Source organism: Prionailurus viverrinus, chromosome B2, assembly GCF_022837055.1.
Source record: "Prionailurus viverrinus isolate Anna chromosome B2, UM_Priviv_1.0, whole genome shotgun sequence".
Classification (NCBI taxonomy): Eukaryota; Metazoa; Chordata; class Mammalia; order Carnivora; family Felidae; genus Prionailurus; species Prionailurus viverrinus.
In genome coordinates, this window is record NC_062565.1 from 44164788 (window position 1) to 44187046 (window position 22259).

At 44.3% G+C, this 22259-nt stretch overlaps 1 protein-coding gene across 3 annotated transcripts in view; it reads right to left on the minus strand.

Annotated features, from left to right (window-relative positions):
* RCAN2 (regulator of calcineurin 2) overlaps positions 1-22259 on the minus strand; it is a 279972-nt gene that overhangs the window by 93941 nt on the left and 163772 nt on the right. The window contains exon 1 of one of the 3 annotated variants that reach the window (XM_047860058.1): positions 5158-5415. The exons of the other annotated variants lie outside the window; for them this stretch is intronic. Within the exon in view, the coding sequence (XP_047716014.1) occupies positions 5158-5244 (87 nt within the window). The 5' untranslated portion in view covers positions 5245-5415. Of the gene's footprint in view, positions 1-5157; positions 5416-22259 lie in introns of those variants that run through there. 3 annotated transcript variants of the gene reach the window in all.

Here is a 22259-nt window from a genome sequence, read left to right on the forward strand (position 1 = left end):
GTTAAGAGACTTGCCCAAGGTTACATGGATTGGAAGGATACTGGGACGATTTCAAAAGCAGAGGAGAGAAAGTAAGACTTAGGAGTTGACCTTAAAAAGGCCCTGGCCTTTCTGAAGTGGGGGGTGGGGGTGGGGGGGAGTGCCAGGGCAAGTCCTAGAGAAACCCTAAGATTCCAAGCATAGGAAGAACTATTATGCTGAGAATAATTTCCTGCTTATATTACTTCCTCACCCCAGAGAACTAACAGGCTTAAAATGTAGCATGAGGAAATCAGCCTAAGCACAGCTTCTAGAAAGGAGAATCTTTTAAAAATCTGAATAAGGGCCTAAGATAGTAATAGCCTCAGTGGCTCTCTGAATGAATGCTTGATTGAAATAGGTTAAATGGGGTCCTGAGTAAAACAGCAGAACTTCAAATAAGATGGCCTCTCTTCATCTACCGTCCCCTCTACTGGAAGGCTTTGCCCTCAGATCTAAATGTGGCTCTCTCCCTCACTTCATTTAGATCTCTGAATGACATTGCAACAATGACATTTAATATACTGTCACCTCCCAGAAATGTTTCTACTGGACATCCATTCAAAAGTCGTGAATGGAATTTCCGGAGAAAGACAAATAGGGCAGAATTCTATTTGCCCGATTTCCTCCCCTTTCTTGGTACTATTGATTTAGCAGCTTTGGAAAAATTTAGGAAACTGGAGCCTGAAGGGCCTCCAAAGCAACCCCCTCCTCCAACAATTTATCCCCTCACAGCTTCATTTTTCTTCATAGCCCTTATCACTACATGAAATTACAGAATACGTTTATTTGTTTACTGCTTGACTGTCTACCTCCCCTGTTAGACTATACACTCCATGAGGGCAGAGATGTCTGTCTTGTCCATCTCCCGGTGTCTAAAGCATTGCCTGGCAAGTAGTTAAGTGCACCACACATGTTTTTGAATGAATGAACAAATCTCTACTACCTTTGAAACTTTTGTTTTTCTAATAAGATCTGTCCTGTTTCCTGCCTGTTTCCTAATGAGAAGAAAGGAGTTTGTGAGCCCCCCTGTCCCCTGTATGAATGCCCATGGAGAAAAGACTGGATCCATGGAATATGAATCAGGAGCCCTCTACCCCAGAGAGGAGGCATCCACCTCTTTTCTGTAGGAAAGGCTTCTATTACAGAGGACGGATAGTCCCAGCCTTGGACGTCCCCAAGGGGATGGGAGACATTCTGCTGCAGGCTGCCTCTGTATCTCTGAGAAGGCCACCCATGGTGGCCAGCAGTGGAGAAGAGTGTTTAGCATTGGCTCAGAACCAGGTGGAAGCAATGCAGGTGTGGTGAACTGGTCAAAAGTATTGGGTGAGTCTCAACATTTCTGACAGCTTAGCGACATTACTGCTAAAACTGCATGTATCATACCTTCATTTGGGGGATATGGCTCAAAGTGTGTAAGCAGAGGTTACTCTAGGTAATTCTTGACTGGCCAGATCTTCACTTAGCTGTGCCTAAGAGAGACAAGATGCTGACTCTATATGATAATCCATTCAGATCAGCCAAGTTAGAAGTTCTGGGCTTGAGGCCTGGGCATTGTCAATACTTTTTAAAGTTCTCCAGGGGATACCGATGTGCAGTCAAGTTTAAGAACCACTGGACTAACGTAAAATATAAATTTCATTATCCATATTTAGATCCCTTTCATTTTCTCAAGGGTGTGGTTCCCCGTGGAGGAGGAAGACCACTTTTAGAAATATGAGAAGAACACCGGACAAAATCAACCCTACACACACACATGCACAATCTACGGTTCATCAGATCATTTTCCTTTTATTGGGAGGGCTTCAAATTTCTTCATCTTCCCGAACATTCTTCTGCCATAAAACAGACCGCTAAGTTCATACCACCACCGACGGGATTTCTGGAGACAGACAAATATGGCAGAACTCCATGTGCTTGTTTTCTTCCTCTTTTCGGTACTATTGCTCTAGCAGCTTTGACACAATTTAGGAAACGGGAGCCCAAAGGACCCTCAATGCAACCAGCTGAGATCCACTGAGGATCTTTATCCATTGAGGATAAAGCTTTCTAAGTTGCGATAAGATACTAGAGAGGGAGAGAGCCAAAGCACAAGAGACTCTTAAAAACCGAGAACAAACTGAGGGTTGATGGGGGGTGGGAAGGAGGGGAGGGTGGGTGATGGGTATTGAGGAGGGCACCTTTTGGGATGAGCACTGGGTGTTGTATGGAAACCAACTTGACAATAAATTTCATATTAAATAAATAAATAAATAAGTAAATAAAAAAGATACTAGATTTGCATATGCCTCTACTCCTTTCAAATAAACGACTGCATTTGTGAAGACTGCCTTGCATAACCATGCTTTTGCATGGGTGCTGTGTAGAAAGTGAGCGTCTGTACAAGGCAAAAAGGCCCGAGATTAATCAAGCTGGATGCAGGCAGGTGAGACAAATCCTCCCTAGGTGCCTCCTTTGCTCTGACACTAATTATTAAAGACTCTGAAGAAAGGAACTCCTGGCTCTACCCTGTATCAGGGATTGGTGATTAATGAAATTTACCTTGGGAGAAACTTTGGTGCCAGCATTTTACATTGGAACATCTCTTCCTGACAATAAGCAGTGCTCACCTCTCAACAAACCTCTTTAGCCTGCCTTGGTTTGTTCATTTCCCCACTTTTTCATAAGCACAAATTAGGTCTTTGCTTGATAATGATGTCACCATTTTACATTAAATGATTAAATGTCTGAAAGGAAGAGCTGTGCTTTCTAAATTGCTAGTGTGTGTTGTGTGTGTGTATGTGTGTGCGTGTGTGTGTGTGTATGTGTGTGTGTGTGTGTCTGTGTGTTTGGGGATTTGGAAGGGAAAACAGGCTCTGTGTCCCGGATGGTCAGTGTAAACTCAGCTGGAGTTAGGACATTCCAATTAACTGGCCAAAATAACCTATCACCTTCAGAGAATGTCTCAAAAGATGACAGCGACAATTATGGCTACAGCTAACAGTTATTGGACACTAAAGATGTGTCAGGCATTGTGTTAATTATTTCACATGTATTATTTTCTTTAATCCTCCTACCTAGCCAACGAGGTAGAAACTACTCTTATACCCACGTTACAAGTGAGAAAATAAGGCACAGAAAAGATTTGACCCAGAGAAACAAATCCATTGTGATTCAGCGGTGTTTAGCAGTAAAGACATCTAACGTGTCTTTCTGGTGAGAGTCTTGCCAGAAAACCCCATGAATTTCTGATGAACAGCATCAGCTGCTTTATAATCTGGCCCTGCCACACTCTGCTGTTTCCTCTCCAATCCCTCACAGACATCCTACTGCAGTCAAATGCATTGACTCACTTGACTGCAAAATGGAATGTTTCCCGTCCCCATGCCTCTCCTTTCTGTATCAAAATCCACCCATCTTCGAGTTCAAGTTATCACTTTCTCCACGAAGCCATCCCGACCATTCAGGTACAACCAGCTGTACAAATTTTGCGTCCCCTTCATTCCACAAAACACCCCCTGTCTTTAAGAAATATTGTATGTCTTTATTGCAGACACCTCCATCATATAAGCGTATTTTAAGCTCCTTCCGTGGCCTGGCATATCGCAGATCCCTAGTACACATTTCCTCATTATCATTTCTTGGACCCAAAAAAGTTCAGATGATCTTAACGACATTTGCAGAGCAAGCATGTAATCAACAGAGAACGGGTAAGGACCGAGGGAACTATATATAAAGTTTTGCTTTACAGACACGTAATTCTGTTCCAGCAGTTGCTGGAAGACATGTCTCTCCTCAGTTACCCACACCACGCTTTGAGTTGGCTTTAAACTGGAGGGGCTTTGATGGCTGCTCTCTCTCCGGAAAGGCTATGGCAGGTATGAGCGGCAGGACCGGGACTCTTTGCACGAGTGTTTCCATTCTGGACACCACCATAGGGGGTGCCAAACCACCGCATTCTGATTTTCTGAACCTCAATATGACAGGTGGTAGACACTTCCACAGCACTGGCAGAATTGGGGAACGCGGAGCCACACATTTGAAATAGGCAGGAACACCAAACCGGATTCTTGAGTCTGTTTCAAGAGTGCTCGACACCGCAGTCTTGAATGACAGAGCCAAGTGTGATAATTCTAGGGAACGCAAAAATCCCCACCTGGGAAGCAACGGGGTGTCACCTACACAGTCAACAATAAAGAATTCAGGGACCTCCTTTAAGTAAAGGCTAAGGTGAGGGTGGAAAATGATTATGCAATGTAATTCCCCTTTTCTTCCTCCCGTTACACAATGAGTAACTGTCCTTTCTGTGTGTGTGAACTGTTTACACAAGAAGCTTCTGCTCATTCTTCTTTTCAGTACGAGAGGAGAAATCAAAATTCCCATTGTACAAGCACGGAATCTTTTTCATAATATAAAACCAAATGGAAAAAAAACAAAAAAAGGCTGAATATCATCAGGGGACAATTACCCGTGACAATTAAACAATAGCTGCAGACAATCTGTGAGGACCAACGGCCTGGAACGTTCCGTCTTAAGATGCAAAAGCTGTTTATGCCTGAACTTTCTCTATGGACAACTGCTGAGGGAAAATGACTTGCTTCCTTTGCCTGACAAAGCAAATGGAGGCGGCTGCCCTCCAACTTTGATTTCCAGGGAGCTAGAGATTGAAACTGCCATCTGTGGAACAGCTTTTGTTCAGTATGAAGACCGCACCGCGGCACCGTCAAGTGACATGCCACGAAGGGGGTTGCTTGTCCCACTATCAGGGTGTCCCAGGTGCAGTGTTTATTACGTGTGCTTCTTTTCATTCACTCATCGATCTAATACCCCTCTCAACATTAAGGACCGGCAAATTCTCCCTATTGACACGGATACGAGACTACGAAAACATGTCTACTGTGAAAGGGCTGACTGGGGATCACCTAATAGAAAAGGCAGAACAGACCACGGTCGAGCTTTGCACATTCAAAATTAATGTGCCGTGCCGGTCCCTCTTCTAACTTATTCTCATTAACACAGGCATGCACTCACCGCTGGCATTTCTAGCGCTGTCTGGGAGCTGAAAACTATGAACCAAAGTCCCGTTTCCTTAAGCTAAAAAGGCTCTGCTGAGCAGCTTCGGTAACAGCAACAACGAAACACAAGATTGCAGGTGCATACCTTAACCTCCTGATTGGTAAAGACCTCGACATCCACCACACAGGCAACCAGAGTGGAAACATCACAGTCCATGCTAGGGGCTGGCATTCCCCCTCCTGAGTTTTCAATCAAGAGCCAGGCGACCTCAGAGCTGTGCGTGATGGGAAGAGCCGCCAGGTGGATGCTGCCGTGGCCAGCCCGGGTGTCGCCTCGCCCTGGGGATCGCCGGTGCTCGGCACCTGGAGCCCGCTCCCTCTGCACGCACGCAGCCCGCGTCTGAGGCTGCACAGCAGAGTAATGAACGGCCCGGCTCGCTCATGGCAATGACATCACCACAAAGACTGACACAAGCTGAAGCTATTTTTTTCCCCCGAGCCTTTTATCTCGAGGCAGTGCAGTGGAGCAAATTGAACATGATTATGTGCTAAATCTGAACTCAGACTAAATCAATTCAGGCAGCGTTAGCTAGGAACTGAGTCATAGCTGTTGTTTCAGCCGAGTGCTTATGTTTGCAAAAAGCAAGGGGGAGAATCTGACACCAGAGGCTCTGTTTGGGGAGGGTGGGGAAATAACTCTGCAGATGAGCCTCCTGAGGTTAAGGTGTGACAAGTTTCTGCCTCAGAGATGAGCAGGAAGTTGAGGCATTCTGCAAATGGCTTGGCTTCTGTTAATTGCCCCGTGCCGCTCGGAGCAGGCACACACGTTCTGGGCATCCTAATGCATCCCGGGCACGGGCTGAATAGAAATCCATTCTTGGAGTAACTAAAGAGCTGGTCGTCAGTCATTTAGGCCGCCTGGTAAGAGAAGATAATTAGAGGTCTGTGAAATTCTATTTGAAGCACATAAGTGCAGACCAGTTACTCTAAAAGCACCCTTCCAAGCACGGGATTTCAGGCTGTCTCCAAGGTCACTCAAACCAAAAGCAATCATGGAAAAGGAGTTACAGCAAACGTCTCATGTGGGGACAGATGGCAGGGTCTAATGGGCAAAGGCACTGATGTGGGTCATTGTCAGAGCCTTGGGGATCTATTTCGCCTGAGACTTTGAACATGTCTGGTTGCTTTTTTGTCTCTCTTCCTGATTGTGAATCGTTGAGGGGCAGGGCTGTGGATAATTCACCTTTATACCTTGAGGCTTTAGCAGAGTGGCAAGAGTAAGTGATAATTGCTTAATGAATGAAACTACTGAACGGGAATTGCCTTCTTTGGCAGTAGGAGTGAGCAAAGAGAAAACGTCAGATTAGTTTTTAGTTTAACATTAGTGGGAAAAGTCTCAGCAAAACTCAGTAACATTCTAGCAGGATCTATTCCCGGTAGGAGTACAGTTGCATCATTGATGGCCGCTGGAGCGTCATGATTTGCAACAGATTGGCGCCTTTCTAACACGTGATTGGACAAGAGCGTTCCGATTTTGCATGCAGATGGGAAAGGTGACTTTTCAGACTAAACGTACAAGTTTTGTGGCTGCTCATTGGACTACATTTGAGCCTAGTGTCCCCCTTCAATGAGACATTTCCCATGCCAAATGAAAGCAGTCCACAAACACAAACATTTAGACTGATGAAATTGTGTGTGTGTGTGTGTGTGTGTGTGTGTGTGTGTGTGTGGCACTTCCTATGTTGTCCAGGGCACTGTGGGGAATATGAAGTCCTATATGCAGGTAATTTAGCTCACACTTACTGAGTGAGGACTGTATGCAAAGCTCTGTACCAGATGCTCTCAGGGATAAAATGATGAAGCAGCAAAATTCCCCATCCTCATGGGGCTTAAAATCCAGTGGAGGAGATAAGACATGGAGACAAACATCTACACAATGAGGCAGTGGCAGTGGCGATGGTGGCTCAGGAGCTACAGACAGCGTTTAGTGGGAGCACTAGCGAAAGAGAATGGATAATGAGAGTGGCTGTGGCGGGTGAGCATCAGGAAAGAGAACATGGCCTCTGCTCTGATCTTGAAACACGGGTAAGGCTATGGCAGACAGGGAAGGGGGGAGGGGAGCCCCACAGACAGGGGCAGCAGACTAGAGGTGTTCAGACCAAAATAAAGAATAGGTTATTTGAGGGGCAAGGCACAGTGAAGCTTAAGTTTGGAGCCCGGGGTGGGGGGGGGGGGGGGGACAAGGGAGCAACAGCCAGACGGCTCATAGCCTTGAGGGACCCTGGATGCCGACCCAGTCGACCATGGAATGCAGGAAAAGTTTTTGAGAAAGTATATACACAAAGTATATACAAAGATGAACATAATTTTGAATACCATTGACGTCTGTTCAAGAGGCAAAACAAAGAAATAGCTATTGCTTTCATATGCCATGGCACACGCTAAAATTGACTTTTTAAAAGTTGCATACCAGTGACATGCTGGTGAGTGCTTAACCATCAGCGTTCTGTAAGGAAAAGCCCAATGTGTAGTGTTTGCTGATTTCTGTGGTGTAAATATTCTTATCATGGCTGAAATCAAGCAACCAGTGTGACGTCACTTGAATGCAAAGTTGGGAGGCAATGCATATGTCTGCGCACAACGGCCGTTTGAGCAGCTTCCCGCACACCGTTTAACAGTCATGAATACATTTGTTGGCAGAGGTTAGGTCCAGGATGTAGGTCCAGAGCCCATCAAGGAACAGCAGGGCGGAAGGAACATTTTAATCACTGGGATCTGTGCATCCTTTCACACTTTCTATTTAGGAAAGGACACACATGTGTTATTTCAAGAAAAAGAATCCTGTGATGATCAGTCTTGGCCAGAGGACATGAGTCTATCCAGGAAGCACAGCCCCACTCAAAATCGTAAAATAGGTTTTTTTTTTTTTCCTGATACATCCTCAGTTTCTCCATTCTGATTGGCTCCTGCCCTGGAGATTCCTTCCTTTGCTCAAGAAACCACTAACTTTACATTCTCCTCTTTTCAAGGACACAGCCATCAATTCATTTATATGAGCATGAAATGACTGATAATACATAGTCTTACCCGTCAGAAAGGAATCTGTATTTAAAAAATTTTTTTTAACGTTTATTTTATTTTTGAGACAGAGAGAGACAGAGAGAGACAGAGCACGAACGGGGGAGGGGCAGAGAGAGAGGGAGACACGGAATCAGAAGCAGGCTCCAGGCTCTGAGCCATCAGCCCAGAGCCCAACACGGGGCTCGAACTCACGAACCGTGAGATTGTGACCTGAGCTGAAGTCGGACGCCCAACCGACTGAGCCACCCAGGCACCCCGGAATCTGTATTTTAATAAGTGATCAAATATTAAGCTGAGTAAATAGTGTTTTTAGTGTGGAATTATATACATTAAGAGCATATGGTGATTCTATTTTTTTTTAATTTTTAAATACTTTTTTTTTTTTTGAGAGAGAGACAGAGCACGAGCAGGGGAGGGGCAGAGAGAGAGAGGGAGACACAGAATCCGAAGCAGGCTCCAGGCCCTGAGCCGTCAGCACAGAGCCCGACGTGGGGCTTGAACCCACAAACAGCAAGATCATGACGTGCGCCTGACCCGAAGTCAGACGTTTAACTGACTGAGCCACCCAGGAGCCCCAGAGAGAGCAGATGGTGATTCTAAAATAACATAATTGGGTTTTTTAAATAGGTTGGTTCAACAAATTGGATACACAATACAATTCAATTGCCTACACAAAACCACTCATTTTCCTACAGATCAGAGCCCACAGGGGGCTTCCCTGGTAAATAGTGTCCTGTTTCTCTCGAGAGAATGTACTTTTACAGCTGGGAGATGAGTTAGCAGGCTTGGAAGTGTCTGGGGTATGTATATAAGCACCTGGCTGAGGACTCGAAGGCCTGACATATCTTGGCTCCTACTTCCTCTCTTGTCTCATCTCATGCCATATTGCCCTGGGCTGTCCAGGTCCCAGACCCACCCATCTTCTTGGCATTCCAAAGAAGTACTGAGCTCTTTCGCATCTCAGGGACTTTGTACGTATTGCCCTTGTCTGAACACATGCAGACCTTTTCACGGCTGGGTCCTTCCTATCATCCATGTCTCAGCTCAGGCATCATCTCCTCGGAGAAACCCTTCCTGATCGCCTGAAACACAACGTGTACGCACGCGTGCACACGCACATGCGTGCACACACGGAATCAATCACTATCCCAGCGTCTTTGTTTTAGTTTTATTCATAGCACCTTTCACTCTCTGAAATCACTGTTCACTTAGTTCTTACTTAATTCTTGTTTCCCCAGCTAGAATTTAATCTCCACACAAGCAGAGATTTTTTTTTGCCTATTCTGTTCCCTGCTTATTCTCAGTGGCTAGAAGCCTGACACTTAGGAGGCACTCTATGAAATATCTGATGCGTGAATGGATAAGTAAATGAATGAATGGATTTTATTTTATTTTTTAACATTTATTTATTATTGAGAGACAGACGCAGAACATGAGCAGGGGAGGGGCAGAAAGAGGGGGAGAGCAGGCTCTAGGCTCTGAGCTGTCAGCACAAAGCCCAATGCTAGGCTCAAACTCACAAACTGCGAGATCATGATCCGAGTGGGAGTTGGACGCTTAACCGATTGAGCCATCCAGGAGCGCCGCTGAATGAATAAATTTTAAAAGGCAAGTAGAGGGACTCAACCCAAAAGAGGTGCCTCGTGATCTGGGAGTTTTAGGAAGGTCCTTTCAGGAAGGTATAAGGTATATGGGCAGAGGAGTTCAGTGATCACCCCATTCTTGATAGCTGAACCCTGGCACAGCTCTCCTCAGGAGCACCCTTTCCAGCTGAAGTGGCCATAAAATCATACGATTCATCCCAAGCCACTGCTCTTCCGATGACTGACCACATCACGAAAATGGATGCAAGTGATGCAGATCCCTTAGGCAAAGATCACTTCCCTGCCCCTCTGGCCAGGCAATTCTTGCAGTTGTCTCCAAGTGGGCAGGAAGAGATGTGCACCTTTTAGTCCCAGAGGCAGCAGCCGGATCTGTCTTGCTAATGGGCATAGATCTTCCCATTACAGCTGTGGGGTGTCGAAGGCTTTGCTCCTTCCATGTGTCTTCCAGGATCATTTGTTTTTAATGTCCATTATAGAAAATTTCAAACATATTCAGACATAGAATATAATAATAAGCCTTCACATACCCACCAGCCAGGTGCAAGAATAGCTTTGGGGATCAATCTTGCGTCCTCTCTGCCAGCGGGTCTCAGAGTGTGGTTCAAACTAGCAGCATCAGCATCATCCAGAAACTTGTTGGAAACTTACATTCTTGAATCCCACCTAAGACTGAAGCAGAATCTCTGCACGTGTGGCTGGTATCTGTAGTCTAATAAGCCCTCCAGGGGATTCCAATGCAAGACCAAATCTAAAGATCACTTCTGCATGTCCCCACTCACACTCACTCCTGGTTATTTTGAAGCAGATGCCTGACATCGTATCATCTCATCTGTAAATATTTCTATATATACCTCCAAAAGGTAAGGGCTCATTTTTGGAAATTACAATACCTATCATCACACAACCCAAGAGGAAACAATATCATCATCAAATATCCTGCCAGTGTGCACACTGCTCCAAACTACCAATCTTCTCTTCCCTCTCATCCTCTCCTGTCCCCCTTCCTTCCTTCTTTCCTTCTTTTGTTGCTTGTTTATCTAAATTGGGATCCAAACTGTGGTGTCTCTCATGTCTGTTTCAATCTATAGAATTCTCCTCTATCCCTTCTTTTTTCCTTCCTTGCAGCTTGTTGTTGACGATGAAACCATGTTATTTGCCCTTTAGAGTTTCCCCAGTCTGGAGTTTCACGATGAGCTCCACACGGTGTCATTTAACTGGTTTCTCTGTTACCTGCAGATCCCATTAATTAGGTCCAGAAGCTTGATAGATTTGGGTTAGGCAAGACTCCTTCCTAGATGGTGATGTGTTCTTCCATCAGGGGGTATGTAATGCAAGGCTGTCTCTCTTTTGTGGTATAAGCGACCTTTCATGCAAATGCCTCGACTCATTCTTTTGTTAGGATTTGTGAAGTAATGGTATTCCTTCATGCATTCATGGACTACTTCCACGGAGAGGAACTGCTTCTCATCTACCATGTAGTTACTCTGAGCTACATTTTTGTAAGACAGGAAAAATACACACGTTACTCTTTTCCTTTATTAGCTAGTGTGTGTGTGTGCATATGTGTGTGTGTGTGTGTTTTTAAATAATTTGCTTCCTTATCCCTCAAAGAAGATCATTGAGGGTTTTTTTTTAAGTATCATTAAGAACTTAGGAATTAAACATTTAATGAGTTTAAATCCATTGTAGTTTTATTTCATTGATGGTTCAATTGCCCATCTTTGGCTGGTGAGAGTCTAATCAGGTTGGCTCCTGTGTCCTTTTGACGCAATCCTAGTGCCTTTGAGGGCTACCTCTCCTTACAGCGTGACAAGATATTCCAGGCTTATCTTGTCCTTTTTCTCTTCCAGATAAAGAATCAACCATTTCTCCAAGGAGCCCCAGTTCCATTTAGCAATTATTTTAACATATTTCCAGATCATAATCTCTATACTTACAGACAGGTCACTTTGCACTGGGTTGGTTATTGTTTATAAGCATTTCAGTGGACAGACCTAGGAATTATATCAATATATTTAGAAGAGAGCATATGAGTTCAGATTGATGATTCCAATTCAAATCCAAAGTACAGTGTTTTTGCTGAAACTCATCAGTCTTATATCCGTATCCTATTTCTTCTACATCAAATATCTTGGTAGTTACTAAAACCATAATTATTCATTTGCTTTATCCAATAATATAGGTACTGCAGTCTTGGAATCACATTATTAATACCACAAGGACAAATTTAAGATTTTTCCCCAATTCTTTTGTCCTTTGGGTATATCCCATAAAGGAGATACAACATACTGTGCCTTGCAGTCATTTGAAATAGTCACTCGACCCCATCATCTGGATACCAAGTTAGGTTTCATTGGTTTCAAAAATTTATACTTTTAGAAGCATTTACTTTTTAAGGTTCATTTGCTTCCAAAATGTTTCCGAATTTACTTTCTTTTTTAAAAAGTAACACTGAATTCATAAGGATTAATGGTCCCATTAAACTTAATTGTGGTTTATAATTACAAAAATTTTGCATGGTTCAAAAATCAAAACTACAACTCTACAAAGAAATCTGGCTTCTATCCCTGTCTCCTCCATCCCATTTCCTCCCTCCCTCCCATACGGGTTACTGCCATTTCATCTTTACTGTTTATCCATTCTTCCATCAAAAAAAAACCTAGCAAATTTATATGTATATTATTTTCTCTCTCTTAGACAAATGGGAGCATACTTTGCACACTTTACTGTCTTGCTTTTATCACTAAAAAATGTGACCCTAGAGATCATTCCATAATAATACATAGAAATGTTCCTATTTCTTTTAATAGTATTCCACTATGTGGATATGTGAAGTTTGTACAACTAGGTCCCTACTGATAGGCATTAGGATTGTTTCCAATCTTTTGGTATTAAACGGTGCAGCCACGGATAGACTTTGCTCATATATATGTGATTTTGCTAGATCCAGTCAAATTCTCCTCCACGGGGGTTGTGCCATTTTGCTTCCTTACCAGCAATTTATGAGAAAGCGTTTCCCCACAGAACGTGTTGTGGAATGTACTGGACATCTGCCCATCTGGTGAGCCAGATGCAGTCAGTCTAGTGGAGCTTCGATGTGCACTGCCATTATGGGCACATTTAAGGATCTTTCTATATGTGCATTAGTATAGCCTTGTTCTTGTCAGTAGTCCCTACCTTTTCTCCAGGTAATTTAGGTTCTGTTTCTCACCTGAGCAAGCAAAATGTCCTAAACACACACCAACAGGCCTCCATGAGTTTTGTTCACAACACTCTTACGAACAAGGTGGAGCATTTGTTCCAGCGGTTAAGAACCATTTGAAGCTCTTTTTTCTTCCCAGGACACCACATGTAGGCCCGGTTGTCACAAGTCAAACATGTTCCCACCCCAGGTCTCCTTCAGGTGGCATCCCTTGCCTTGAATGCCATTTCTCCCCATCTTAGCAGGGCTCACTCCTCCATGTAGGCAGGTCTCTGCTCACGTCAGAGAGGCCTGCCCTCATCAGTCTCGCACTAAGTAGCACACTCTCACTACCTCCTTCCTCTGTTATATTTTGCTTCAAAGCACTTACCACTCATGGATGGTATTCACTTATTTGTGTGGTTTCGTTTTACCTCTCCCATGAGAAGGTAAGCCCCGTGAGGGCAGGGCTCCCCTGCCTTGTTCACTGCGGTTTCCCTAAGTGCCTACAACAGGGCCTGTTGCACTATGAGAGCTCAATGAACATGTGTTGGGTGAATGAATAACTGAATAAGTGAAATCCTTGTGCTCTGAGAGCCAGCTGAGGCCAGGTGCTGCCGGGAACATGGACAAAACATAAGTATATGAAATGGGTCCCTGTGAGGGAGCAATGAGCCTGAGAAGGGAGGGTGAGGCCAGTGAAGATGCCTCAGGTCATTGGGCGGTGGGGATGGTGAGGTGGAGGCAGGGGAGGTCCATAAGAAGTGAGAGGAACACGGAAGGGGAGAAGGAGGGACACGAAATCAAAGGTCCCCATTCTGGGGGCGCCTGGGTAGCTCAGTCGGTTAAGCGTCTGACTTCAGCTCAGGTCATGATCTCACAGTTCATGGGTTCCAACCCCACGTCGGGCTCTGTGCTGACAGCTCAGAGCTTGGAGCCTGCTTCAGATTCTGTCTTTCCCCCTCTCTCTCTGCCCCTCCCCTGCTCATGCTCTTTCTCTCTCCAACTCTCAAAAAACAAATAAACATTAAAAAAAAAATTGCACCTGGGGGCACCTGGGTGGCGCAGTTGGTTAAGCGTCCGACTTCAGCCAGGTCACGATCTCGTGGTCCGTGAGTTTGAGCCCCGCGTCAGGCTCTGGGCTGATGGCTCAGAGCCTGGAGCCTGTTTCCGATTCTGTGTCTCCCTCTCTCTCTGCCCCTCCCCTGTTCATGCTCTGTCTCTCTCTGTCCCAAAAATAAATAAACGTTGAAAAAAAAATTAAAAAAAAAATTGCACCTGGGTGGCTCTGTCCGTTAAGCATCCGACTTTGGCTCAGGTCATGATCTCATGGCTCATGGGTTCAAGCCCTACGTCGGGCTGTGTGCTGACAGCTCAGAGCCTGGAGCCTATTTCAGACTCTCTGTCTCCCTCTCTCTCTCTGCCCCCCCCCACTCTCCCTCTCTGTCAAAAATGGGTAAACATTTTTAAAAAGTCCCCATTATGCAGCAGCCCCATGTTATGTGGCAATACCCTCGGTCAGACTCAAGGACAGCCATTCCACTACTCCCCAGTTGGCACCTACTGAGGTCCTACAAATCTCTAACAGCTAATCCCCAAGTGGCACGCTGAGGGAGCCATCACCATTTCTTCTCTGCCTTGCCCTCTTCCCCAGTTCCCAGGGTCTTATACCTGCCTTGATCCATCCTTTAATAAGAAGACATATTTCCCCTTTGCAACCTTCACATAGGAATCAGATGGTACATTTTATACTAGGCAGTGCTACGGCCTAAGAAGCCGACATACTTGAAAAATGACAGGGATGAAACTAAATAGAATGTTAGCTTAAGCACCCCTGTGTTTGGCCATTCAATTCTCTGAGAACTGCTCCTCCTCCTTCCATCTTGGATTCACCTGAGGGGGCCCTGATCAGACGAAGTCAGTCAGAGTTCTCATGAAGATTTTCCGAACCAAAACTGGGCCAGGAGAATATCTATGATATTCCAGTATTATTTCAACCAATGCCTCCCTCTTTCCTCAAGCAAATTCAGATACTATTTCCATTACTAACAACCAAAAAAGTCCTAGCTAACTCACATACACACATGCATGCATGCATGCACATGCACACACACACACACACACACACACACACACACACAGAGCCCTAGGTTAAATAACAGGGGACAAGGGGACAATAAAGCAGAAGTCATTTGTCAGGTTTTCCAATCGTCTCATTAAAACTACCCCCCAGTTATATTAGAGGTGAGGGAGTTGGCATCATCTTAAACCCCTCCTAAGGTAATACATAGCAGGGGTTCCATGATGGATCTCTGCAAAGAAACCCTCCTCTCAGAACCATCTTTCCACCTCTGATGGCTTTGCCCTGCTCATCCCTCTTTTAGGTTTTCAGCTATCCAACTAGTTTTTTGGCCACCTACTTTGAATACCTTCATATTGGTCTGATATTTACCTCTACCTGGAATGTCATATTTACTATTTTATTGTCTTAGCTGAATCCTGGAATTTTTCATCCTGTCGTACATCATTTAAAAAATTTTTTTTAAACATTTATTTATTTTTGAGAGACAGAGAGAGAAAGAGCATGAGCAGGGGAGGGAGAGAGAGAGGGAGGGAGACACAGAATCTGAAGCAAGCTCTAGGCTCTGAGCTGTTTGTTAGCACAGAGCCCGATGTGGGGTTCGAACTCATGAACCGCGAGACCATGACCTGAGCCGAAGTCGGACGCTCAACCGACTGAGCCACCCAGGTGCTCCTGTCATACATATTTTAATTAGGGCTAACCTTTGAAGTCACTGCAAAAATTTATTAGCATTGTATTATTTAAACTTCACAATGGGTCCCATTTAGAGAACGAGGAATTAATCTGCCTCAGATCAAATAGCTAGAAGGTGGTGGATGCAAACCACTTGTCTCCAAAGCGTGAGCTCTGAACGTCTCTACTACATCAACTTTAACATGCTGGAGCAGAAAACATGAACACATCTTTGCTTTTGAGAGAATTCTAGTAGTGATGCGAAGGCTGGATTGGAAGGTATCAAAGTCTTATCTTCAAGAAGATGGTGTCAGGGATAACAGTGGGTTTCTTATAGAGATGAGATTCCATCTACCAGCAAAATCAAGACTGACATGGATACTGCATACAACTACGATGGATCCAGGTCTTATGAGCAAGGGTAGTTGTTCAAAAACCAGTGTACGGGCCATTTAGTTGTAACAGAAAGTGTGAAGAGGGCCATGGTGAGTTATAAGATCTGAAGGGAGGTTGTGGCCAAGTAGATGAGGGCTTTGAGTGACAGGGCGAAGAGTGAGTATTTTACTCCATAAGGTATCTTTCAAAAGATCATTAAAGATCTGTGCACGAGGTTGAATTGGAGTGAACAAGGACTACAAATTTTCATAATTCCAGACTCTTTCCAGAAGGCGCTGAGGGGTTGGGTTATGGAGATGCAACAGTAAATGTAAGCCAAGGGGTGGATTCGAGAAACACCATGGAGAAAGTACGTGTAGGATTTCACAGTTAATTGGCTGCCCAGGTAATGGTCTGAGAATGGGAAGTGACATGAGGAGGGATGCTGGTTGGAAGTAACAGAAAAAGGAGAAGGGGAGGCAGGAAGAGGAGGAGATTCTAGAGTTCCAAGCCTGGGTAGAGAGTGGTAACTTTATCAGAAATAACTTAGTTATGTAGGTGACAAGAGTAAAATGTGAGCAGTTTTATCCATCCACGACAGTTAGATACATGTTCCAGGTTTTTCATTTCAATCCTTAACCAGTGTCACTAAGGGTAAGGGTAAAACCTGAGATTGTGACTCACGGTGGTAATAGGTACTAGTCTTTAGGTATTAATCAGGGATGGACATTACTGAAAAACTGTTATGAGTCAAAAGCTAGAAACATGCCCTTTCACCCCTTTCCCCCCACCCCATTCTCCTTCTCATGTTAAGACGTGACATGGGAGAAATAACATGCAAATCTATGAACAGGGTCATTCTACACACCTATTCCTATTCTCTTTTAAAAAGGCTAAGGCTTGGAGTGGAGGGCAAGATGGCGGCTTAGGAGGACGCTGGGCTCACCGCACGTCCTGCTGATCACTTAGATTCCATCTACACCTGCCTAAATAACCCAGAAAACCGCCAGAGGATTAGCAGAACAGAGTCGCCGGAGCCAAACGCAGACGAGAGGCCCACGGAAGAGGGTAGGAAGGGCGGCGAGGCGGTGCGTGCTCCACGGACTGGCGGGAGGGAGCCGGGGCGGAGGGGCGGCTCGCCGGCCAAGCAGAGCCCCCGAGTCGGGCTTGCAAAAGCGGAGGGGCCGGGCGGACTGTGTTCCGACAGCAAGCGCGACTTAGCGTCTGGGAGGTCAGAAATTAACAGCTCTGCTCGGAAAGCGGGAAGGCTGGAGGACAAAGGGAGGGAGAGCTGCTGAGCCCCCTGACAACAGAGCTCAGTTTGGTGGGGAACAAAGGCGCTCGCCAGCGCCATTTCCCCCGCCCATCCCCCAGCCGAAATCCCAAAGGGAACCGGTTCCTGCCAGGGAACTTGCTCGCTCCGCGCAAACACCCAACTCTGCGCTTCTGCGGAGCCAAACCTCCGGCAGCGGATCTGACTCCCTCCCGCTGCCACAGGGCCCCTCCTGAAGTGGATCACCTAAGGAGAAGCGATCTAAGCCTGCCCCTCCTGCCCCCGAGCACCTTGCCTACCCACCCCAGCTAATACGCCAGATCCCCAGCATCACAAGCCTGGCAGGGTGCAAGTAGCCCAGACGAGCCACACCACCCCACAGTGAATCCCGCCCCTAGGAGAGGGGAAGAGAAGGCACACACCAGTCTGACTGTGGCCCCAGCGGTGGGCTGGGGGCAGACATCAGGTCTGACTGCGGCCCCGCCCACCAACTCCAGGTATACACCACAGCACAGGGGAAGTGCCCTGCAGGTCCTCACCACGCCAGGGACTATCCAAAATGACCAAGCGGAAGAACTCCCCTCAGAAGAATCTCCAGGAAATAACAACAGCTAATGAGCTGATCAAAAAGGATTTAAATAATATAACAGAAAGTGAATTTAGAATAATAGTCATAAAATTAATCGCTGGGCTTGAAAACAGTATACAGGACAGCAGAGAATCTCTTGCTACAGAGATCAAGGGACTAAGGAACAGTCACGAGGAGCTGAAAAACGCTTTAAACGAAATGCATAACAAAATGGAAACCACCACAGCTCGGCTTGAAGAGGCAGAGGAGAGAATAGGTGAACTAGAAGATAAAGTTATGGAAAAAGAGGAAGCTGAGAAAAAGAGAGATAAAAAAATCCAGGAGTATGAGGGGAAAATTAGAGAATTAAGTGATACACTAAAAAGAAGTAATATACGCATAATTGGTATCCCAGAGGAGGAAGAGAGAGGGAAAGGTGCTGAAGGGGTACTTGAAGAAATCATAGCTGAGAACTTCCCTGAACTGGGGAAGGAAAAAGGCATTGAAATCCAAGAGGCACAGAGAACTCCCTTCAGACGTAACTTGAATCGATCTTCTGCACGACATATCATAGTGAAACTGGCAAAATACAAGGATAAAGAGAAAATTCTGAAAGCAGCAAGGGGTAAACGTGCCCTCACATATAAAGGGAGACCTATAAGACTCGTGACTGATCTCTCTTTTGAAACTTGGCAGGCCAGAAAGAATTGGCGAGAGATTTTCAGGGTGCTAGACAGAAAAAATATGCAGCCAAGAATCCTTTATCCAGCAAGTCTGTCATTTAGAATAGAAGGAGAGATAAAGGTCTTCCCAAACAAACAAAAACTGAAGGAATTTGTCACCACTAAACCAGCCCTACAAGAGATCCTAAGGGGGACCCTGTGAGACAAAGTCCCAGAGACATCACTATAAGCATAAAACATACAGACATCACAATGACTCTAAACCCGTATCTTTCTATAATAACACTGAATGTAAATGGATTAAATGCGCCAACCAAAAGACATAGGGTATCAGAATGGATAAAAAAACAAGACCCATCTATTTGCTGTCTACAAGAGACTCATTTTAGACCTGAGGACACCTTTAGATTGAGAGTAAGGGGATGGAGAACTATTTATCATGCGACTGGAAGCCAAAAGAAAGCTGGAGTAGCCATACTTATATCAGACAAACTAGACTTTAAATTAAAGGCTGTAACAAGAGATGAAGAAGGGCATTATATAATAGTTACAGGGTCTATCCATCAGGAAGAGCTAACAATTATCAATGTCTATGCACCGAATACCGGAGCCCCCAAATATATAAAACAATTACTCATAAACATAAGCAACCTTATTGATAAGAATGTGGTAATTGCAGGGGACTTTAATACACCACTTACAGAAATGGATAGATCAACTAGACACACGGTCAATAAAGAAACAAGGGCCCTGAATGAGACATTGGATGAGATGGACTTGACAGATATATTTAGAACTCTGCATCCCAAAGCAACAGAATATACTTTCTTCTCGAGTGCACATGGAACATTCTCCAAGATAGATCATATACTGGGTCACAAAACAGCCCTTCATAAGTTTACAAGAATTGAAATTATACCATGCTTACTTTCAGACCACAATGCCATGAAGCTTGAAATCAACCACAGGAAAAAGTCTGGAAAACCTCCAAAAGCATGGAGGTTAAAGAACACCCTACTAACGAATGAGTGGGTCAACCAGGCAATTAGAGAAGAAATTAAAAAATATATGGAAACAAACGAAAATGAAAATACAACAATCCAAACGCTTTGGGACGCAGCAAAGGCAGTCCTGAGAGGAAAATACATTGCAATCCAGGCCTATCTCAAGAAACAAGAAAAATCCCAAATACAAAATCTAACAGCACACCTAAAGTAACTAGAAGCAGAACAGCAAAGGCAGCCTAAGCCCAGCAGAAGAAGAGAAATAATAAAGATCAGAGCAGAAATAAACAATATAGAAACTAAAAAAACTGTAGAGCAGATCAACGAAACCAAGAGTTGGTTTTTTGAAAAAATAAACAAAATTGACAAACCTCTAGCCAGGCTTCTCAAAAAGAAAAGGGAGATGACCCAAATAGATAAAATCATGAATAAAAATGGAACTATTACAACCAATCCCTCAGAGATACAAACAATTATCAGGGAATACTATGAAAACTTATATGCCAACAAATTGGACAACCTGGAAGAAATGGACGAATTCCTGAACACCCACACGCTTCCAAAACTCAATCAGGAGGAAATAGAAAGCTTGAACAGACCCATAACCAGCGAAGAAATTGAATCGGTTATCAAAAATCTCCCAACAAATAAGAGTCCAGGACCAGATGGCTTCCCAGGGGAGTTCTACCAGACGTTTAAAGCAGAGATAATACCTATCCTTCTCAAGCTATTCCAAGAAATAGAAAGGGAAGGAAAACTTCCAGACTCATTCTATGAAGCCAGTATTACTTTGATTCCTAAACCAGACAGAGACCCAGTAAAAAAAGAGAACTACAGGCCAATATCCCTGATGAATATGGATGCAAAAATTCTCAATAAGATACTAGCAAATCGAATTCAACGGCATATAAAAAGAATTATTCACCATGATCAAGTGGGATTCATTCCTGGGATGCAGGGCTGGTTCAACATTCGCAAATCAATCAACGTGATACATCACATTAACAAAAAAAGAGAGAAGAACCATATGATCCTGTCAATCGATGCAGAAAAGGCCTTCGACAAAATCCAGCACCCTTTCTTAATAAAAACCCTTGAGAAAGTCGGGATAGAAGGAACATACTTAAAGATCATAAAAGCCATTTATGAAAAGCCCACAGCTAACATCATCCTCAACGGGGAAAAACTGAGAGCTTTTTCCCTGAGATCAGGAACACGACAAGGATGCCCACTCTCACCGCTGCTGTTTAACATAGTGCTGGAAGTTCTAGCATCAGCAATCAGACAACAAAAGGAAATCAAAGGCATCAAAATTGGCAAAGATGAAGTCAAGCTTTCGCTTTTTGCAGATGACATGATATTATACATGGAAAATCCGATAGACTCCACCAAAAGTCTGCTAGAACTGATACAGGAATTCAGCAAAGTTGCAGGATACAAAATCAATGTACAGAAATCAGTTGCATTCTTATACACTAACAATGAAGCAACAGAAAGACAAATAAAGAAACTGATCCCATTCACAATTGCACCAAGAAGCATAAAATACCTAGGAATAAATCTAACCAAAGATGTAAAGGATCTGTATGCTGAAAACTATAGAAAGCTTATGAAGGAAATTGAAGAAGATTTAAAGAAATGGAAAGACATTCCCTGCTCATGGATTGGAAAAATAAATATTGTCAAAATGTCAATACTACCCAAAGCTATCTACACATTCAATGCAATCCCAATCAAAATTGCACCAGCATTCTTCTCGAAACTAGAACAAGCAATCCTAAAATTCATATGGAACCACAAAAGGCCCCGAATAGCCAAAGGAATTTTGAAGAAGAAGACCAAAGCAGGAGGCATCACAATCCCAGACTTTAGCCTCTACTACAAAGCTGTCATCATCAAGACAGCATGGTATTGGCACCAATACAGACACATAGACCAATGGAATAGAATAGAAACCCCAGAACTAGACCCACAAACGTATGGCCAACTCATCTTTGACAAAGCAGGAAAGAACATCCAATGGAAAAAAGACAGCCTCTTTAACAAATGGTGCTGGGAGAACTGGACAGCAACATGCAGAAGGTTGAAACTAGACCACTTTCTCACACCATTCACAAAAATAAACTCAAAATGGATAAAGGACCTAAATGTGAGACAGGAAACCATCAAAACCTTAGAGGAGAAAGCAGGAAAAGACCTCTCTGACCTCAGCCGTAGCAATCTCTTACTCGACACATCCCCAAAGGCAAGGGAATTAAAAGCAAAAGTGAATTACTGGGACCTTATGAAGATAAAAAGCTTCTGCACAGCAAAGGAAACAACCAACAAAACTAAAAGGCAACCAACGGAATGGGAAAAGATATTTGCAAATGACATATCGGACAAAGGGCTAGTATCCAAAATCTATAAAGAGCTCACCAAACTCCACACCCGAAAAACAAATAACCCAGTGAAGAAATGGGCAGAAAACATGAATAGACACTTCTCTAAAGAAGACATCCGGATGGCCAACAGACACATGAAAAGATGTTCAGCGTCCCTCCTTATCAGGGAAATACAAATCAAAACCACACTCAGGTATCACCTCACGCCAGTCAGAGTGGCCAAAATGAACAAATCAGGAGACTATAGATGCTGGAGAGGATGTGGAGAAACGGGAACCCTCTTGCACTGTTGGTGGGAATGCAAATTGGTGCAGCCGCTCTGGAAAGCAGTGTGGAGGT